This window comes from Hippopotamus amphibius, chromosome 8 (genome assembly GCF_030028045.1).
Source record: "Hippopotamus amphibius kiboko isolate mHipAmp2 chromosome 8, mHipAmp2.hap2, whole genome shotgun sequence".
NCBI classification, from domain to species: Eukaryota; Metazoa; Chordata; class Mammalia; order Artiodactyla; family Hippopotamidae; genus Hippopotamus; species Hippopotamus amphibius.
In genome coordinates this window covers 68,253,300-68,272,637 of record NC_080193.1, presented here as the reverse complement: position 1 = coordinate 68,272,637, position 19,338 = coordinate 68,253,300, and the positions used below count along the sequence as shown (strand labels likewise).

Sequence of the window (19,338 nt, the reverse complement as noted above, 5' to 3'; positions counted from 1 at the left end):
AAAGAAATTTTGAACTCTGCATTAACTGTACTTTCTGCAAAAATACATTAATTACATTATAGCAAAGTTATAAAAATAAGTAACAAAAAAACTAAAAGAATCCCAACTCTTATTTTGATTTAATTTTTAAAAAAATTTATAGTGTAACTCAAAAGAATATCATTCACCACATAACTTGCCAAGGTAAACAAAACACTGTTTAAAATTACCTTTCATCTTCTACACCACATTCCAATAGATTACTATTGAAAATCAACTGAATTAAGAACAAAGCAGGAGTTCCCTGAAGAAAGATGGGAGATGGCAATCAATCTTCTTGTTACAAATAGTACACTCTTCTTTTTACACGTTTCCTACAATCAGTTATGTGAAACATGACCCTTTTAAACTGACATTTCGAAATTACTTGAGATGACAAAGATGATAGCAAATGTACTTCCACAAACTACACAGAAAAATCAAGCTCTTTATTTTAATCATAGCTGTCACATCTACACGAGCAACTGAAGCATAGTGAGAGATTCCACATACAAAACCAACGCTGACTTAAAACTTGCTGGATCAACAATACCTACAACCAGAAGAAATTAAATATATTTCACCGTAACTTAGCCAATGTTACTAAGCTTCCAAAATTTGTAACAGTAACCAAAACTATTATTATATAAAAGCAAAGAGAAACCTTTCCTTCTAGAATCCTAGTTTAATCCAGTAAAATAGTTCCATTAACAGTGCCATCCTTAATTCTTCACATTAATTATAACAAGTGTACCTTGTTTTATTGTGCTTTGCAGATATGGCATTTTTTACATATTGAAGGTCTGTGGCAACCCTATGCTGACCAAGTCTACTCACATCATTTCTTTAACAACATTTGTTCACTTCATGTCTCTGTCACAACATTCTGGTAGTTTTCACAAATTTCCAAACTTAATATTTGAAAATATTAAGCCATCATCCTGTCTCTCCCCCTCTTCTCCCGCCTCCCCATTCCCTGAGACAATAGTAATGCATTTAGACTAATTAATAATGCTACCATGGCCTCTAAATGTTCAAGTGAAAGGAAGAGTTGCACACCTCTCACTTTCAATCAAAAGCTACAAATGATTAAGCTTAATAGGGAAGGCATGTCAAAAGTCAAGAAAGGTCAAAAGCTAGGTCTCTTGTGCAAGTCAGCAAAGTTGTGAATGCTACTTCAGTGAACACAAGAATAAGAAAGCAAAACAGCCTTATTGTTGATAATGGAGAAAGCTTTAGTAGTCTAGATAGATCAAATCAGCTACAACATTCCCTTAAGCCAAAACCTAATCCACAGCAAGGTTCTAACTCTGCAATGCTATGAAGACTGAGAGGTGAGGAAGCTGCAGAAGAAAAGTGTAACACTAGCAGAGGCTGATTCACAAGATTTAAGGAAATAGCCCTCTCTGTAACATTTAAGTGCAAGGTGATGCAGCAAGTGTTGATACAGAAGCTGTATCAAGTTAGCCAGAGGATCTAGCTAATTAATAATGATGGTGGTTACCCTAAACAATAGATTTTTCTATCTGTTGATAAAACAGCCTTGTATTGGAAGATGAAGCCATATAAGACTTTCATACCTAGAGAGGAAAAAATGTCCACTTCAAATGACAGGCTGCCTTTTATTAGGGGCTAATGCAGCCAGTGACTCTAAGTTGTAGCCAATACCGTTCACAAAATCCCCAAAACCCTAGGGCCCTTAAGAATTATGCTAAACCAATTCTGCCTGTGCTGTATATAAATGAAACAAACCCTGGATGACAACTCATCTGTTTAAAACATGGTTTACTGACTATTTTAAGCCCACTGCTGAGAACTACTGCTCAAGGAGGGGGAAAAAAAAGATTCCTTTCAAAATATTACTGCTGGGACTTCCCTGGTGGCACAGTGGTTAAGAATCTGCCTGCCAATGCAGGGGACACAGGTTCAATCCCTGGTCTGAGAAGATCCCACATGTGATGGAGCAACTAAGCCTGTGTGCCACAACTACTGAGCCCGTGCTCTAGAGCCTGCATGCCACAACTACTGAGCCCACGTACAGCAACTACTGAAGCCTGCAGGCCTAGAGCCTGCTCTGCAACAAGAGAAGCCACCGCACCACAACAAAGAATTGCGCCCGCTCGCCACAACTAGAGAAAGTCCTTGAGAAGCAATGAAGACCCAACGCAGCAATCAATCAAGCAATAAATACAAAAACCAAAAACATTACTGCTCATTGATGATGCACCTGGACAACAGAGCCCTCTGATGAAGATGTGCAATGAGACTAATGTTTTCATGCCTGCTAACACAACATCCAGTCTGCAGATCAAGGAGTAATTTCTACTTTCAAGCCTTTAAGAAATACATTTCATAAGGTTACAGCTGCCATAAAGAGTGATTCCTCTGATGGACCTGGGCAAAGTAAACTGAAAACCTTATGGAAAGGATTCATCATTCTAGATGCCATGAAGAACATTCATGATTCATGGGAAGAGGTCAAAACAGCAACATAAACAGGAGTTTGGAAGAAGCTGCATCCAACCCTCCTGAATGACTTACAGGGGTTCGAGACTTCAGTGGAGGAAGTAACTACAGATGTGAAAGAAATAGCAAAGAACTAGAATTAGGACTGGAACCTGAAGATGTGAATGAACTGCTCTAATTTTATGATAAGATTTTAACAGGTATGGAGTTTATTCTTACAGATGAGCAAAAAAAGTGGTTTCTTAAGATGGAACCTACTCCTGGTAAAGATGTTGTGAAGACTGCTGAAACGACAACAGGATTTAGAACATTACATAAACTCAGTTGATAAAGCAGCTGTAGAGTTTGAGAGGACTAACTCCAATTCTAAAAGAAGTTCTACTGTGGGTAAAACGCTATCCAAAAGCATCACGCTACAGAGAAATCATTTGTGAAAGGAAGAATCAATCACAGCAAACTTCACTGTTGTCTTATTTTAAGAAATTGCCACAGCCACCCCACCCCTCAGCAAACATCACTCTGATCAGTCAGCAGATATCAATATGGAGAAAAGACCCCCCCAGCAGTAAAACAAGATTATGAACCACTGAAGGCTTGCATGATAGGTAGCATTTTTTAGCAATAAAGTACTTCTACATTAAGGTATTTACGTTGGGTTTTTTTTTGGGGGGGGGGATAATGCTATTTACTCACACTTTTAGACTACAGTATAGTGTAAACATAACTTTCACATGCAGTGGGAAACCAAAAGTTTCATGTGACTTGCTTTATTGTGACATTCACTTTCTTGGCAGTGGTCTGGAACTAAACCTGCAGTATCTCTGAGGTATGCCTATACTTTATCACTTTTTCCTTTAATATAACATATTCAAATTTAATTCTCTTATAACTTTGTAATCTAAGTTTCACTACCTTAAGAAAAACAAATACCATGGATCTTTTTGCTTATTAGCTAATTTAGTATCATTACATTTAAGATACTTGCATTAAGAATATCCATATTAGCAACCTGATATGCTGGAGAACCTAATACTTTCTGAGGAAGTCCTTTAATTGTAATTTCCATGAGAACCTAAAAAAGACAAAAAGTTTTATTGTATTAGCCATAAAAGTTGTACCTTACTTAGTAAAAATCTAATAGTATTAGCTATATATATTTAACAATTTATTATAAGTAATGTTCACTCATTAATGTAAATACATTCTCATTACCTTAAAATGTTCAAACACAGAAATATAAATAATAAAATGACAAAGTCCTTTCTTATCTCCAGGAATAATCAATGCTATCAGTCTGGAGTTTATTTTTTTAGACCTAAATTTCCATATATGTAAGTACAGAAACAAACATAAGTTCCTAGACTGGCGGTCATTTACCTATTGTTTTATACCATTAATAATATTATACTATGAGATACTCTGGAACTGACTTTCTTCACCTGACTGTGTTTTCACATCAGTCTACGGAGACACATTCTTAACTGAAATGAATGTGCAGTTTTTTCAAACTTTTTAAAAATTAATGGTCCTTGAAACTATTTTCATTTTTTATACTACAAAAAGAAATTCTGCAATCAATTATGTACTCACGAGTGCCAGAACCAAATATTTCAAAGGACTGCTAACTAGAAGCTGGATCTAAGACACACCTCTCAAATGTGACAGTCTACCAAACTGCCAACCAAAAATATTACTATACTGCTATTAACCTGAACTGTCACATAAGTGACATAACATGACAAAAATAGTGTGAAAATCTGCTTTCACATGTTCTCATTTGACATACACTAATGATAATTATCAGCCTTTGCTGACACATTGATTCTGTTCCAGCCCTACAGTGCTCTGCATTTATCAACTCACTTAATTATGAACTACTACTACATCTCCTCTTTATAGAGGCAAGAAAGTAGACAGCATCCAAGTTCACGCACTTAACAGTTGAGCTGAGGTTCAACCTAGTTTGTACCAAAGCCCTTGCTATTAACCACTACCTTCTGTTGCCACAGTAGATATGGCTGTCATGACACATAGGAAACAGACTCAGAATTTATGGAAGGGTATGGTTTGTTCCATCTGCAGCTTATTTTGCGAAACTCACTATTACAAAAAGTATATCCAATTCACTTTTTCCTTCTCTACTATATAGGACATATTTTGAATGCAAAGATTATTACCAGATTTTTTTTAAACGTATAAACTAACAATTAATGGAGCTCAACAATCTTGTCATGAAATTAGTATTCATCTGAGTTTCTTCAGTTCAAGTTTCACACCCCTTATCCCATTTCCTCAGTATGGCCTCTTCTTTTTCTTATCACACTGGAAGATTTTTGTAGTTGCCACTGTCGTCATTTACTTTATTAAGAAGGTTTCAAATGATTCTAAAGTCAATGGAACAGCATTTATTACAGGGCTAAATTGCTGATAAATATCTGATATAAAATATCTTCCCAAAATCTGTGCTAGCACCTTTGATATAAAATTCAATTTCAGAATATAGTTTTAAAATTCCAGCATATAGGTATTACACTTACCAGTGTTTTCGATACAGGAAATACTTCTGACTTCACTACGCTTTCCAAAGATTTTAATAAAAGAGTCAAAACTTCAGAACCTGGTCTCTCTTTTTTGTTACCTATCAAAAAGCAAAAGGCAGGGTATAGTTCTAAACGTGTATTCTTCAGAGGTAAAAACATACTCAGAGAGCTATTAAATTTTTTTTTTTAACCTAAATAAAAAGCTTTGTTTAAAAGTAAAGTCTGGAAGATATGATACTTCAAAAAATGATTTTAAAATAAATTTTTATATGAAAGCCAAACAATTCACTGAGTGCTATACAAATCTTTTGATCATTATAGTGCTTACCAGATTCAATAACTGACTTCACCAAGCTAATTAGCTCTTTCCAAACAGCATTGATAACTGCATCTGCCAAACAAAACAAAGGTACTTTAGAATGCAGTAGATATGACAACAAAGGCTCTCCCTTTCAAATTTATACTACAGAAAGAAATTGAGCAATACATAAAAATATAAAATATAATTCTACTTGTAATCGTCAACCTTGTAATCAGTTTATAATACACTATCACCTCATTTTTGTTTAATGAGAGAAATGTTTTTTCCAAAAGGACTGTAACATATTCAAGGTAATTCTTTTTTTCCATTGACCGTACTTTCTGTATTGAACACCTTTCACTTTTCAGACAAAAAAAGCAATTAAAGGTTCTGAAGGATACCTGAAAGCCACTAGAAAAAATTTTTCCAGCCAGTTCAACAGCAAACTAACTTTTGAAATTTGTCATCATTATTTGATAGGCTTTAGAACACAGGAGGAGTTTAGGTGTAGATACAAAAATCTTACAGCCCAGGTCTGAATCATAGCTCCATCACTTACTATGTAACTTTGCACAAGTTATTTACTTGCTGTACAACACAATTCCTTATCTGCAAAATGGGCTAACACAGAAGGCTGCTGTGAGGATCAAATGAATTATATGTAAAGCTCCTGCATCACAATTTGGAAACAGGTGGCACTACATATTATCTTCTTTTTAAAAACCGGTTTAAATAATAAAAATCTTTTCTTAAATATTTACCAGAAGCATCTTTTCCAATCGCAACAAAGCTATCATGAACAGCAGTGATAAATGTACTTGCGTGTTTGGAAAAAAAAGAAGAGCTGCTGATTAATGGATGTTTGAGTGGCTCTAAAAGAGAAAAAAAGACAATTATGCAAAACCAAAGCTTTATGAAATAAATTTCTCAATATAAAATGTAAGGTGGTCTGATATGTTTTCTATTAAAAAAAAACTATAAAATCTCTTTCCTCAACCCAATGTAGTGTTCTGAACTGTTTTAATACTTGAAATTATTTTTAAAACAATTACATACCTAAGCTCAGCGTAAGTTTGTTTTGCTTAGCAAAACACAAGACTTCTGGACCCAACAAAAAATGAAGCAACATTTCAAGCCCCAAAAGTTGTATAGAGGGGATTGTGGCCATTCCAGCAAAATTTGAACTCAAGTGCATCCGGGGAGCTCCATATGGAGAAGCACCTTTAAAAGAACAAACAAAACTGATAAGTTATGTACAACTGAATTAGCTACCCAAATAAATATATTTCGTTTACTTCATTTCAATGCAATGTACCTTTAAAGTAAATAATCTGTTTAAAGCCCACAAGAGTTCGTAGTTAAATACTACTCTTACTAGGTTAAGAACAAGACTAGTATCACACACCATTTAAATGAAAATAAGTCTCAGGCATTAATTCATGCCTTAATATTAACATGCAGGCATTCCTAAAACCTAAATATAAAAATTTTACTCAGAATAGTTAACGTAAAATAGGAACAGCAAATAATTTTCTTTCACTGATATACATACTAACCCACCTTTCTTACATATGTTAAGATGTGTTATTTTAATAATAACTTTAAGATTCTAATTCTGAAATAAACGTAAAAGTCTGTAATGCACTTCACATAACACAGTGGAAAAAAGTTGATCTTAGCCAACTACAATAACGCAATGACAGCAGTAAGCAGTCACACATTAAGAAAACAGACAAAATTTTGTGATAAGGCTACCAAAATTATGTGAATTACATGGAGCAAAGACTTTATTCAAAGCCTTCTTTAAAAAATAAAGGGAAAAAACCCCAAGTAGGTCTACCTCTTACCTTTGTGTACAGGGGTCGCAGGATTTAAACCTGGAGAAGTAGCTACACGAGATGAACTCCCCTGAGGTGAAGGATTAGAATCAATGCTTATTGTGCTTTGAATCAGAGGCACACAAACCTATTGGGGTTAAAAAAAAAAAGAGACAGAGGGAACAGTATCTGTAAATATGCGTAACTGTCATATTTTTTAAAGTCTTTCATAATACAGTTAAATTTCCTTAAGAAGCAATCTCAATTGTTTTGATATTTTGAAATTTTATCGGCCTTTTTGATGCACAGGGTAAAAAACTGAAACTTGGAAAAGTGAAAATTTTTATTACAATTATATTTGCCCTAAGTATGTACTATCTCTAAACTTCAACTCTACACTCCAGATGGAAAATTATACACATAAATAGCTCTTACGAATAAGAGCTATTTGAGTTTTAATGCTATTGACCATTTTAAATTTTTTAAAAAACACCATAAGAAAATACGAACTAAGACAACTCCAAGCTTACTTCCAAGATCATTCCAATACCTATCAAATCTAGCCAATGAGTAGATTATGCCAAAGAATGGGTGGGACAACTGGGTAAGATTAGCCTACTAGGAACTTATGATGGTAGAATTTGAAAAAACTATGACCCCAGTGACATATTAAAATCAATCTCCAATTTTATGTTCATACTCTGAGTTTAAAACCTTTATTAAGCAATTAAAAGTTTAAAAAGAACTTGCTAAAAAAATCCAAGTATACTTGAGGAAGAACTAATAAACGAATTTCACAAGGTGTGCAGGATATGAGATTAACATACAGAAATATGTTGCATTTCTTTACACTAACAAAATATTGGAAAGGGAAAGTAAAAAAAAAATCCCTTTTAAAATCAGATCAAAAAAAAAAATACTTGCTGTACACCTGAAACTATCAGCTGTATACCTGAAACTATCACAACATTGTTAATCAACTATACTCCAATATAAAATAAAAAGTAAAAACAAAAACAAACTTAGGAATAAACCTGACCAAGGAGGTAAAAGACATATACTGAGAACAATAAAACATTAATAAAGAAAACTGAAGATGACTTAAATGGAAAGATATCCAATGTTCTTAGATTGAAAGAATTAGTTGTTAAACTGGCCAAACTACCCAAAGCAATCTACAGATTTAGCGGGATCCCTATTAAATTACACATGACATTATTTACATAACTAGAACAAATAATCTTAAAATTTATATGGAACCATAAAAGACCCTGAATTGCCAAAGCAATCCTGAGGAAAAAGAACAAAGCAGGAGGCATAAACCTCCCAGACTTCAGACTACATTACAAAACTACAAAGTAATGAAAACAGCATGCTATTGACACAAAAAAACAGACATGTAGATCAATGGAAAAGAATAGAGAGCCCAGAAATAAACCCACACCTACGGTCAATTAATCTTCGACAAAGGAGGCAAGAATATACAAGGGAGAAAAGACAGTCTGTTTGACAAGTGGTGCTGGAAAAGTTCGAGGGCCGCATGTAAATCAATGAAGTTAGAACATTCCTTGACACCACATACAAAAATAAACTCAAAATGACTTAAAGACCTAAACATAAGACATGACACCATAAAACTCCTAGAAAACATTTTCTGACATAAACTGTAGCAATGTTTTCTTAGGTCAGTCTCCCAAAGGCAATAAAAATATAAGCAAAAATAAGCAAATGGGACCTAATCAAATTTACAACCTTCTATAAAGGAAACCATAAACAAAACAGAACACAAGATGGCAGAATAGGAGGACATGCACTCACTCCCTCTTGCAAGAGCACTGGAATTACAACTAACTGCTGAACATTCATCAACAGCAAGACTCCAGAACTCACCAAAAATAACACCCCACATCCAGAGACAAAGGAGAAGCCGCAATGAAACAGTAGGAGGGGCGCAATCATGGTAGGAGGAGCGCAATCACATTAAAATCAAATCCCATAAATCCTGGGTGGGTGACTCACAAGCTGGAGAAAGGTTATACTGCAGAAGTCCTGAGGGTTTTGAGCCCCACATCAGGCTTCCTAACCTGGGGGTCCAGCAATGGGAGGAGGAATCCCCAGAGAACCAGACTTTGAAAGCCAGCAGGATTTGACTGCAGGACCTCCACAGGACTGCGGGAAACGCACACTCCACTCTTGGAGGGCACACAAACAAGTGTGCTCGCCAGGACTCAGGTGGAAGGAGCAGTGACCCCACAGGAGACTGAACCAGACCTACCTGCTGGTGTTGGAGGGTTGCCTGCAGAGGTGATGGGCAGCTGTGGCTCACCGAGGAGACAGGGGCACTGGTGGCAGGGGTTCTGAGAAGTGCTCTTTGGCATGAGCCCTCCCAGAGCCCACCATTAGCCCCACCAAAGAGCCTGTAAGTTCCAGTGCTGCATTGCCTCAGGACAAATGACCACCAGGGTGGGAACACAGCCCCACCCATTGGCAGACAAGCAGATTAAAGCTGTCACTGAGCTCCACCCACCAAATCTGATTAAAGTTTTACTGACCTCTGCCCACCCAGCCCTACCCACCATCAGTCCCTCCCATCAGGATGCACCCATGAGCCTCCTGGACAGCTTCCTCCACAAGAGGGCAGACAGCAGAATCAAGCAGTATCAGCAGTATTTCATCTTGTGCAACTGAAAACCACAGCCACAGAAAGAGAGAAAATGAAAAGGCAAAAGACTTTGTACCAGATGAAGGGACAGGATAAAACACCAGAAACACAACTAGATGAAGAGGAGATAGGCACCCTTACAGAAAAAGAATTCAGAATGATAGTGAAGATGATCCAGGACTTTGAAAAAAGACTGGATGCAAAGATTGAAAAGTTGCAAAAGTTTACCAAAGATCTAGAAGAATTCAAGAGCAAACAAACAGAAATATGCAACACAATAACTGAAAGGAAAAATACACTAGAAGGAACCAGTAGCAGATTAACTGAGGCAGAAGGGCGAATAAGTGACCTGGAAGATAGAATGGTGGTAATCACCGATGTGGAAAAGAATAAAGAAAACAGAATGAAAAGAACTGAAGACAGCCTAAGAGACCTCTGGGACAATGTTAAACGCACCAACATTCGCATTATAGGGATCTCAGAAGGAGATGAGAGAGAAAGGACCCGAGAAAATACTGGAAGAGATTATAGTTGAAAACTTCCCTAACATGGGAAAGGAAATCGCTACCCAAGTCCAGGAAGGGCAGAGAGTCCCAAGCAGGATAAACCCAAGGAGAAACACACCAAGACGTATAGTAGTCAAATTGACAAAAATTAAGAACAGAGAAAAGTTATTAAAAGCAACAAGGGAAAAACGGCAAATAACATACAAGGGAACTACCATGAGGGTAACAGCTGATTTCTCAGCAGAAACTCTGCAAGCCAGAAGGGAGTGGCATAATACATTTAAAGTGAGGAAAGGGAAGAACCTGCAACCAAGAATACTCTACCCAGCAAGGATCTCATTCAGATTTGACAGAGAAATCAAAAGCTTTACAGACAAGCAACAGCTAAGAGAATTCAGCACCACCAAACCAGCCCTACAACAAATGCTAAAGGAACTTCTCTAAGCAGGAAACATAAGAGAAGAAAAGGACCTACAGAAACAACAACAAAACAATTAAGAAAATGGTAATAGGAACATACATATCAATAATTACCTTGAATGTAAATGGACTAAAGGCGCCAACCAAAAGACACAGATTGGTTGAATGGATACAAAAACAAGACCCATATATATGCTGTCTACAAGAGACTCACTTCAGACCTAGGGACACATACAGATGGAAAGTGAAGGGATGGAAAAAGATATTCCATGCAAATGGAAATCAAAAGAAAGCTGGAGTAGCAATACTCATATCAGATAAAATAGACTTTAAAATAAAAAATGTTACAAGATACAAGAAAGGACACTACATAAAGATCATGGGATCCATCCAAGAAGAGGAGATAACAATTATAAATATATATGCACCCAATATAAGAGCACCTCAATACACAAGGCAAATGCTAATAAGTATGAAAGAGGAAATCGACAGGAACACAATCATAGTGTGGGACTTTAACACCCCACTTACACCAGTGGACAGATCATCCACACAGAAAATTCATAAGGAAACACAAGCTTTAAATGACACAATAAATCAGCTTGATTTAATAGATATCTATAGGACATTACATCCAAAAACAGCAGATTACACATTCTTCTCAAGTGCACATGGAACATTCTCCAGGATAGATCACATTTTGGGTCAAAAATCAAGCCTTGGTAAATTCAAGAAAATTGAAATCATATCAAGCATCTTTTCTGACCACAATGCTATGAGATTAGAAATCAATTACAGGAAAAAAACTGTAAAAAACACAAACACATGGAGGCTAAACAATATGCTACTAGATAACCAAGAGATCACTGAAGAAATCAAAGAGGAAATCCAAAAATACCTAGAGACAAATGACAATGAAAACACAAGGATCCAAAACCTATGGGATGCAGCAAAGGCAGTTCTAAGAGGGAAGTTTATAGCAATACAATCCTACCTCAAGAAACAAGAAAAATCCCAAATAAATAATCTAACCTTACACCTAAAGAAACTAGAGAAAGAAGAGCAAACAAAACCCAAAGTTAGTAGATGGAGAGAAATCATAAAGATCAGAGCAGAAATAAATGAAATAGAAACAAAGAAAACAACAGCAAAAATCAATAAAACTAAACGCTGCTTCTTTGAGAAGATAAATAAAATCAATAAACCTCTAGCAAGACTCATCAAGAAAAAGAGGGAGAGGACTCAAATCAATAAAACTAGAAATGAAACAGAAGTTACAACGGACACCGCAGAAATAAAAAGCACCATAAGAGATTACTACAAGCAGCTATATGCCAATAAAATGGATAACCTGGATGAAATGGACAGATTCTTAGAAAGGTATAACCTTCCAAGACTGAATCAGGAAGACATAGAACATATGAACAGACCAATCACAAGTAATGAAATTGAAAATGTGATTAAAAATCTCCCAACAAACAGAAGTCCAGGACCAGATGGATTCACAGGTGAATTTTATCAAACATTTAGAGAAGAGCCAACACCCATCCTTCTCAAACTCTTCCAAAACATTGCAGAGAAAGGAACACTCCCAAACTCATTTTATGAGACCACCATCACCCTGATACCAAAACCAGACAAAGATACTACAAAAAAAGAAAACTACAGACCAATATCACTGATGATTTTAGATGCAAAAATTCTCAACAAAATACTAGCCAACAGAATCCAACAACACATTAAAACGATCATCCACCATGATCAAGTGGGGTTTATCCCTGGAATGCAAGGATTCTTCAATATATGCAAATCAATCAATGTGATACAGCATATTAACAAACCACATGATCATCTCAATTGATGCAGAAAAAGCTTTTGACAAAATTCAACACCCGTTTATGATAAAAACTCTCCAGAAGGTGGGCACAGAGGGAACCTACCTCAACATAATAAAGGCCATATACGACAAACCCACAGCAAACATCATTCTCAATGGTGAAAAACTGCAAGCATTTCAAGATCAGGAACAAGACAAAGATGTCCACTCTCGCCACTACTATTCAACATAGCTTTGGAAGTCCTTGCCACAGCAATCAAAGAAAAAGAAATAAAAGAAGTCCAAATTGGAAAAGAAATAAAACTGTCACTGTTCGCAGATGACATGATACTACACATAGAAAAACCTAAAGATGCCATCAGAAAACTACTTGAGCTAATCAGTGAATTCGGTAAAGTTGCAGGGTACAAAATTAACACAGAGAAATCTCTTGCATTTCTATACACTAAAAATGAAAGATCAGAAAGAGAAATTAAGGAAACAAGCCCATTCACCACTGCAACAAAAAGAATAAAATAGCTAGGAATAAACCTGCCTAAGGAGGCAAAAGACCTGTACTCAGAAAACTATAAGACACTAATGAAAGAAATCAAAGACGACACAAACAGATGGAGAGACATACCATGTTCTTGGACTGGAAGAATCAACACTGTGAAAATGACTATATTAACCAAAGCAATTTACAGATTCAATGCAATCCTGATCAAATTACCAATGGCATTTTTCACAGAACTAGAACAAGAAATTTTACGATGTGTATGGAAACGCAAAAGACCCTGAATAGCCAAAGCAATCTTGAGAAAGAAAGATGGAGTTGGTGGAATCAGGTTTCCTCACTTCAGGCTATATTACAAGGCTACAGTGATCAAGACAGTATGGTACTGGCACAAAAACAGAAATATAGATTGATAGAACAGGACAGAAAGCCCAGAGATAAATTACGGTCAACTAATCTATGACAAAGGAGGCAAGGATATACAATGCAGAAAAGGCTGCCTCTTCAATAAGTGGTGCTGGGAAAACTGGACAGCTACATGTAAAAGAATGAAATTAGAACACTTCCTAACACCATACACAAAAAATAAACTCAAAATGGATTAAAGACCTAAATGGAAGGCCAGACACTATAGAACTCCTAGAGGAACACACAGGAGGAACACTCTTCGACATAAATCACAGCAAGATCTTTTTTGACCCACCCCCTAAAGTAATGGAAATAAAAACAAAAATAAATACATGGGACCTAATCAAACTGAAAAGCTTCTGCACAGCAAAGAAAACTATAAGCAAGACGAGAAGACAACCCTCAGAATGGGAGCAAATATCTGCAAATGAATCAACAGATGAAGGATTAATCTCCAAAATATATAAACAGTTCACCCAGCTCAATATCAAAAAAACAACCGAATCAAAAAATGGGCAGAAGACCTAAATAGGCATTTCTCCAAAGAAGACATACGGATGGCCAAGATGCACATGAAAAGCTGCTCAACATCACTAATTATTAGAGAAATGCAAATCAAAACCACGATGAGGTATCACCTCACAGCAGTTAGAATGGGCATCATCAGAAAAATCTACAAACAGTAAATGCTGGAGAGAGTGTGGCGAAAAGGGAATGCTCTTGCACTGCTGGTGGGAATGTAAATTGATACAGCCACTATGGAGAACAGTAGGGAGGTTCCTTGAAAAACTAAAAATAGAACTACCATATGACCCAGCAATCCCACTATTGGGCATATACCCAGAGAACACCATAATTCAAAGAGACACATGCACTCCAATGTTCATTGCAGCACTATTTACAATAGCCAGGACATGGAAGCAACCTAAATGTCCATCAACAGATGAATGGGTAAAAAAGATGTGGTACACATATGCAATGGACTCAGCTGTAAAAAGCAATGAAACTAGGACATCTGTAGAGACATGGATGGACCCAGACACTGTCATACAGAGTGAAGTGAGTCAGAAAGAGAAAAACAAATATCGTATATTAACACATACATGTGGACTACAGAAAAATTGTACAAGTCAACCAGTTTGCAAGGCAGAAATAGAGACACAGATGTAGAGAACAAACATGGACACCAAGTGGGGAAAGTGGGGAGGGTTGGGGGGGAAATTAATTGGGAGATTGGGATACCAAATTGTACATTCTAAATATATGCAGTTTATTGTAAAAAAATAAAAAAAAAACAAAAAACCCACGGAATGGGAGTTTGGGATTAGCAGATGCAAACTATTATATACGGAATGGATAAATAACAAGGTCCTATTGTATAGCACAAGGAACTGTATTCAATATCCTATAATAATGGAAAATATGAAAAAGAATATATATATGTATATAACTGAATCTCTTTGCTGTACACCAGAAAGTAATACAACAGGTAAATTAACTATATGTCAATAAAAAATTTTAAATAACAATAGCAGCTATCAGAGCTACCCTTTTCTACTTAAATAAAAATAAGATTAAGCTTTATGTTTAAATGCAGCAAGGATATCAAAATCTAAAGGAATCTGTAAACTCATGTGTAACAATAATGAAAAGCTACAATGGGATTAAATGATTGGTTATCACTATGTAGCCTAGAAAAAGGAGATACAAAAAATTAGAATTGATCCAACTTTGCATCTACCCAGTGTAACACATGATTTCTATTTCAGTCATGCTGACTCTACTCTCAATTCTATTCTAAGTCATATGCAATTCCTTTAAAAAAACTTTCTTAATGCCTGTAGAGTAACAATAGATATTTGCATGTCTACTGATTAAAAAGGTTTTAGAGGCTCCATTTCAGACAACTGGAGAATATCCTTTGAGGGAAATGAACTCAAGTTTTGTGTCAGGGTGAAAAAAATCTTTTATATAATGTGGTCTGCTAACACAGCAAAAACAGCACTGAAAGGTTAGACTGGTAAGAATTTAGGAACACATTAATAAGAAAAAACACATAGAGTATTATAATCAACACCTGTAATGTTACCTGTTCAAAATTAGCAGGAAGATGAGGTCCTAGTCTCATCAATAAATACCACCAGACTTCTACTTTTGTCAGCGCTAAAGCTTCTGTTCTCACATGGATAGAACTCAAAGGCTGCATTAACAACTTCAGTCTTTTTGCACTACAGAGTATTTCTTAAAAGAAAATAAAATAAGCATCCAGGTAAAAACATTTAAGAGCTAAAGATTAAACTTTAAGAATGACAGTATGCAATAGTCCTACTATAGCAAGAGAATAGATTAAAAAAAATTTTTGTTTAAATCACCAGCTGTTCCTGTTCTACACAAAATTTTCAGCTTGACAAACTCTAGTACAGCCAGGTCACAATACTTAACAAGGCTTATTTTAAAAAATAATAATTATTAGATACCAAGTGCCAAGTGTGATTTTTCCACCATTCAGCAATGTCTGCAATATATTTGGCTGTTACAACTGGGAGGCAGGGATATGGAGACTGCTACTAGTATCTAGTGGGCTGCATCCAGGGATGCTGCTGAACTTCCTCTAACACACAGGGCAGTTCACAACAAACTGCCCAGCCTAATATGCTAAAATGTTGAGAAACTCTTTCCAAGTTACTGTAGTATTCTCATTACACAGATTAAAAAACGGAGGCATATTTTCACCTGAAAAAAAGGTGTCAATTAAAAAAATTTACTAGTAAGTTATTTTATCAAACATTTTAACGGTTGGTGCAATTAACGAGATTTTGGAAATCTAAATATTCATTTAGATTTAGGTCTACTCTACACTAATAATAATCAGATTCCACACAAATATTAAACACACTTCTTTAAATATTTACACCAGAAGTGTTTACTATGTCAGTGTGATAGTATATATCAAATAATATAGTCTGTGCTCAATCAACTTATTAAAAGGATTTAAAAGGATTGTAAAACATCTGTCAAGCCATGTACTTGGTGAAGTAACACTCACCAATGTTTCTTACAATTATTCTGCCATTCGGCTTTCAATTAACATTTTTAAAAGAAAATAAAGTCAGACCACTGTGGAAACAAATCCTCTAACCCTTCTTGAACTGTTCTATGAGAAGAGGAGTATCAACAACTACTGTGCAATAACCCATTCTCTCTTAGTTACAAGATTTGCTTTCACTCAGAACAGTGGTGGCTGTCCACTTTTTGACTGTTTTATCTAGTCTCCCATTTAGCCATTCTCCCAATGAGATTTAAGTGGAAGTGTATGTGGAATTTCTGAAATGTTTATAGATAGCTGACTCAGCTGGGAAGAAGTTCATTTTGCCCCTGCTGCCTTCCCCTCCTTCCTGTAGTCTGCAATTAAGGCATCCTGAAGGTGACAACAGAAACACAGGCATGTGATTCCTTAATGACTTCCTGGATCCATAATACCAGTGATAGACTCTCTAGCTTGACTTATGACAAATGAGATAGTATTTTATTTATCTTAAGTCACTGCTATTTTATGCTTTAACACTCAACTATACATAATTCCAGTATTTTCAATCCTCAATACCTCACACACTGAAGGTTCACAAACAATAACCAAAAAAAGGTGACATTTCCAATTAAAATCTGTGCCTGGCAGTATTTTCAATAAAAGCAGTTGTATTTAATGCAAATAGTTATTTACAAAACACATTTTTAAAGGAAAGAAAAGATTATCAATGGTTCTTTGGCAAGAGAAAACACAGGATGAAATCAACATTATTTAGCAGATCCTATATCAATTATACCTAAGATTAACTACCCAGTTAAGTAGGTACTCATGGGGGGACTCGAGGGGGGGGGGGGCGTCAAGGAAGGGAGGGAATATGGGGATATGTGTATAAAAACAGTTGATTGAACCTGGTGCACCCCCAAAAAAATAAAATAAAAAAAAAAAAAAAAAAAAAAAAAAGTAGGTACTCATACTGACCCACTTTGGGGTGAAATACTTTCTCATTCATGTATCAAGCACCTCCAATGGACTATAAAAAGGTAAGGGTTCACTGATACTTTTACTCCATAGCAATCACAATTGTCTGCTACCCTCTACTGGCTGTATGACCTTGATAAACTACTTAATCTTTCTAAAACAGCGATAATACTTATCCTCTGAGGTCTACTGTGATGATTAAATGAGAAGTATGTGAAGTGCTCAAATAAGTGCTGGAATTCACTAAGAAAGCCACAAACGGCATTTGTCACTTTGTTCAGTTTTTGAAATAGCATAAAATAAATTTTACATCTGTGATTTTCAATAATGCCTGGTCTGTGATTTCTATTTTTGGCTACAAATTTATTCCCTTAAAATAGTCAATGATAGGAAAATATTCAATATAAAGCCCCCCCCCAAAATCAGAGAAGTTTTGTTCTTCATCTTAAGTAAAAGTCATAACAAAATCAAAATTTAAAAATATGACTTACCTGGATTTAAAGCAAAATTATCTATTAAACTCTTCCAAGCAATAAAAGCTATTTTTTTAATCATGGGTGTTCCACTGCGAAATCCCAGTTCTTCTAGCTGTAATAGAGAATTGATGAAACTCCCACTTCGATGCAAGGTCTAAAAAGGAAAAACCATTAAGAAGTTACTTAAAGTTACTTACCTGCCTGAAACAATATATAGGCACTATCATCACTCATTTAATTCATCCAGTGTTAACTATGTAAAATCTAAGGAATTTCAACTTTTTAAAGTACTGAATTTTGTATGTATATTCAAAATTCTAGATCACAAAATATAAAGCTCCATGAAGTAGGTAATGCATAATATACAACATTTCTAAAACATCAGAGAGTACTAGGAATGTTAGATAAATCCCAAATTTTACCAACATATTAAAATATTAAAAAAAGTATTCATATGAAAAAATTTGAATATTAGAGAAAAAATAAGAAACAAATTCTGAAACTAATCTTTTCAAATACACTGAAACAGGCAGGAAAAACAGTTAAGTAAAAGATGGATAAATGACAAACGATGCATTCCAAGAAAAAATACACAAAAAGAACATTAACAGTCGTAAGTGACTATAGTCTACACAATCTGAACAGAATATAAATAACAAACAAAAAAACTGGCTGAGAAATTCACAAAAATCCACAAGAAAGCTACTAGAGCTAATAAAATAATTTCAGCAATGCTGCAGAGTATAAGACAAACACACAGAAATCAGTTGTGGTTCTACACAAAAGCAACAAACAATCTAAAAGGGAAATTAGGAAAGCAATTCCATTTACAATAGCACCTAAAAAGAATTAAACACTTAGAAATAAATCTAATCATAGGTGAAAGACTTTTAAACTAAAACCTACGAAGTACTGAAGAAAGAAATTTGAAAAGACCTAAATAAATGGAAAACCATCCCGTGTTCACGAATAGGAAGATTTAACATCATTAAAATGTCAATACTACCCAAAGCAATCTACATATTCAACACAATCTCTATCAAAATTCCAAAGGCCTTTTTCACTGAAAAATAAAAGCTGATCCTCAAAAATTCATAATGGAATTGCAAAGAGCCCCAAATAGCAAAAACAATTTTGAGAAAAAAAATTATACAGCTGCATAACTCACTTCCTTGACTTCCAAACCTACTACAACACTACATAATTAAAGCATATGGTAATGGCATAAGAAGAAACATAAAAGACCAATGGAATAGGGATCCCAAAAATACTCTCATGTATAGTCAATTAGTTCTCAACAAGAGTGCCAAGACCATCCAACAAGAACAGTGTTTTTAACAAATGGTGCTTGGAAAACTGAGTATCCACATGCAAAAAAAAAATGA

At 35.4% G+C, this 19,338-nt stretch overlaps 1 protein-coding gene across 7 annotated transcripts in view; it reads right to left on the bottom strand.

Annotated features, from left to right (window-relative positions):
* RIF1 (replication timing regulatory factor 1) overlaps positions 1 to 19,338 on the bottom strand; it is a 57,262-nt gene that overhangs the window by 26,655 nt on the left and 11,269 nt on the right. For 5 of the 7 annotated variants that reach the window (XM_057744467.1, XM_057744469.1, XM_057744470.1 and 2 more), the window contains exons 8-16: positions 17,969 to 18,107; positions 15,561 to 15,712; positions 7,173 to 7,290; positions 6,382 to 6,546; positions 6,087 to 6,197; positions 5,353 to 5,415; positions 5,022 to 5,122; positions 3,470 to 3,556; positions 210 to 283 (exon numbers count right to left, since the gene is read on the bottom strand). In XM_057744467.1, coding sequence (XP_057600450.1) covers positions 210 to 283; positions 3,470 to 3,556; positions 5,022 to 5,122; positions 5,353 to 5,415; positions 6,087 to 6,197; positions 6,382 to 6,546; positions 7,173 to 7,290; positions 15,561 to 15,712; positions 17,969 to 18,107 — 1,010 coding nt within the window. The remainder of the gene's footprint in view (positions 1 to 209; positions 284 to 3,469; positions 3,557 to 5,021; positions 5,123 to 5,352; positions 5,416 to 6,086; positions 6,198 to 6,381; positions 6,547 to 7,172; positions 7,291 to 15,560; positions 15,713 to 17,968; positions 18,108 to 19,338) is intronic. The other 2 variants (XM_057744468.1, XM_057744474.1) reach the window with 2 other exon arrangements.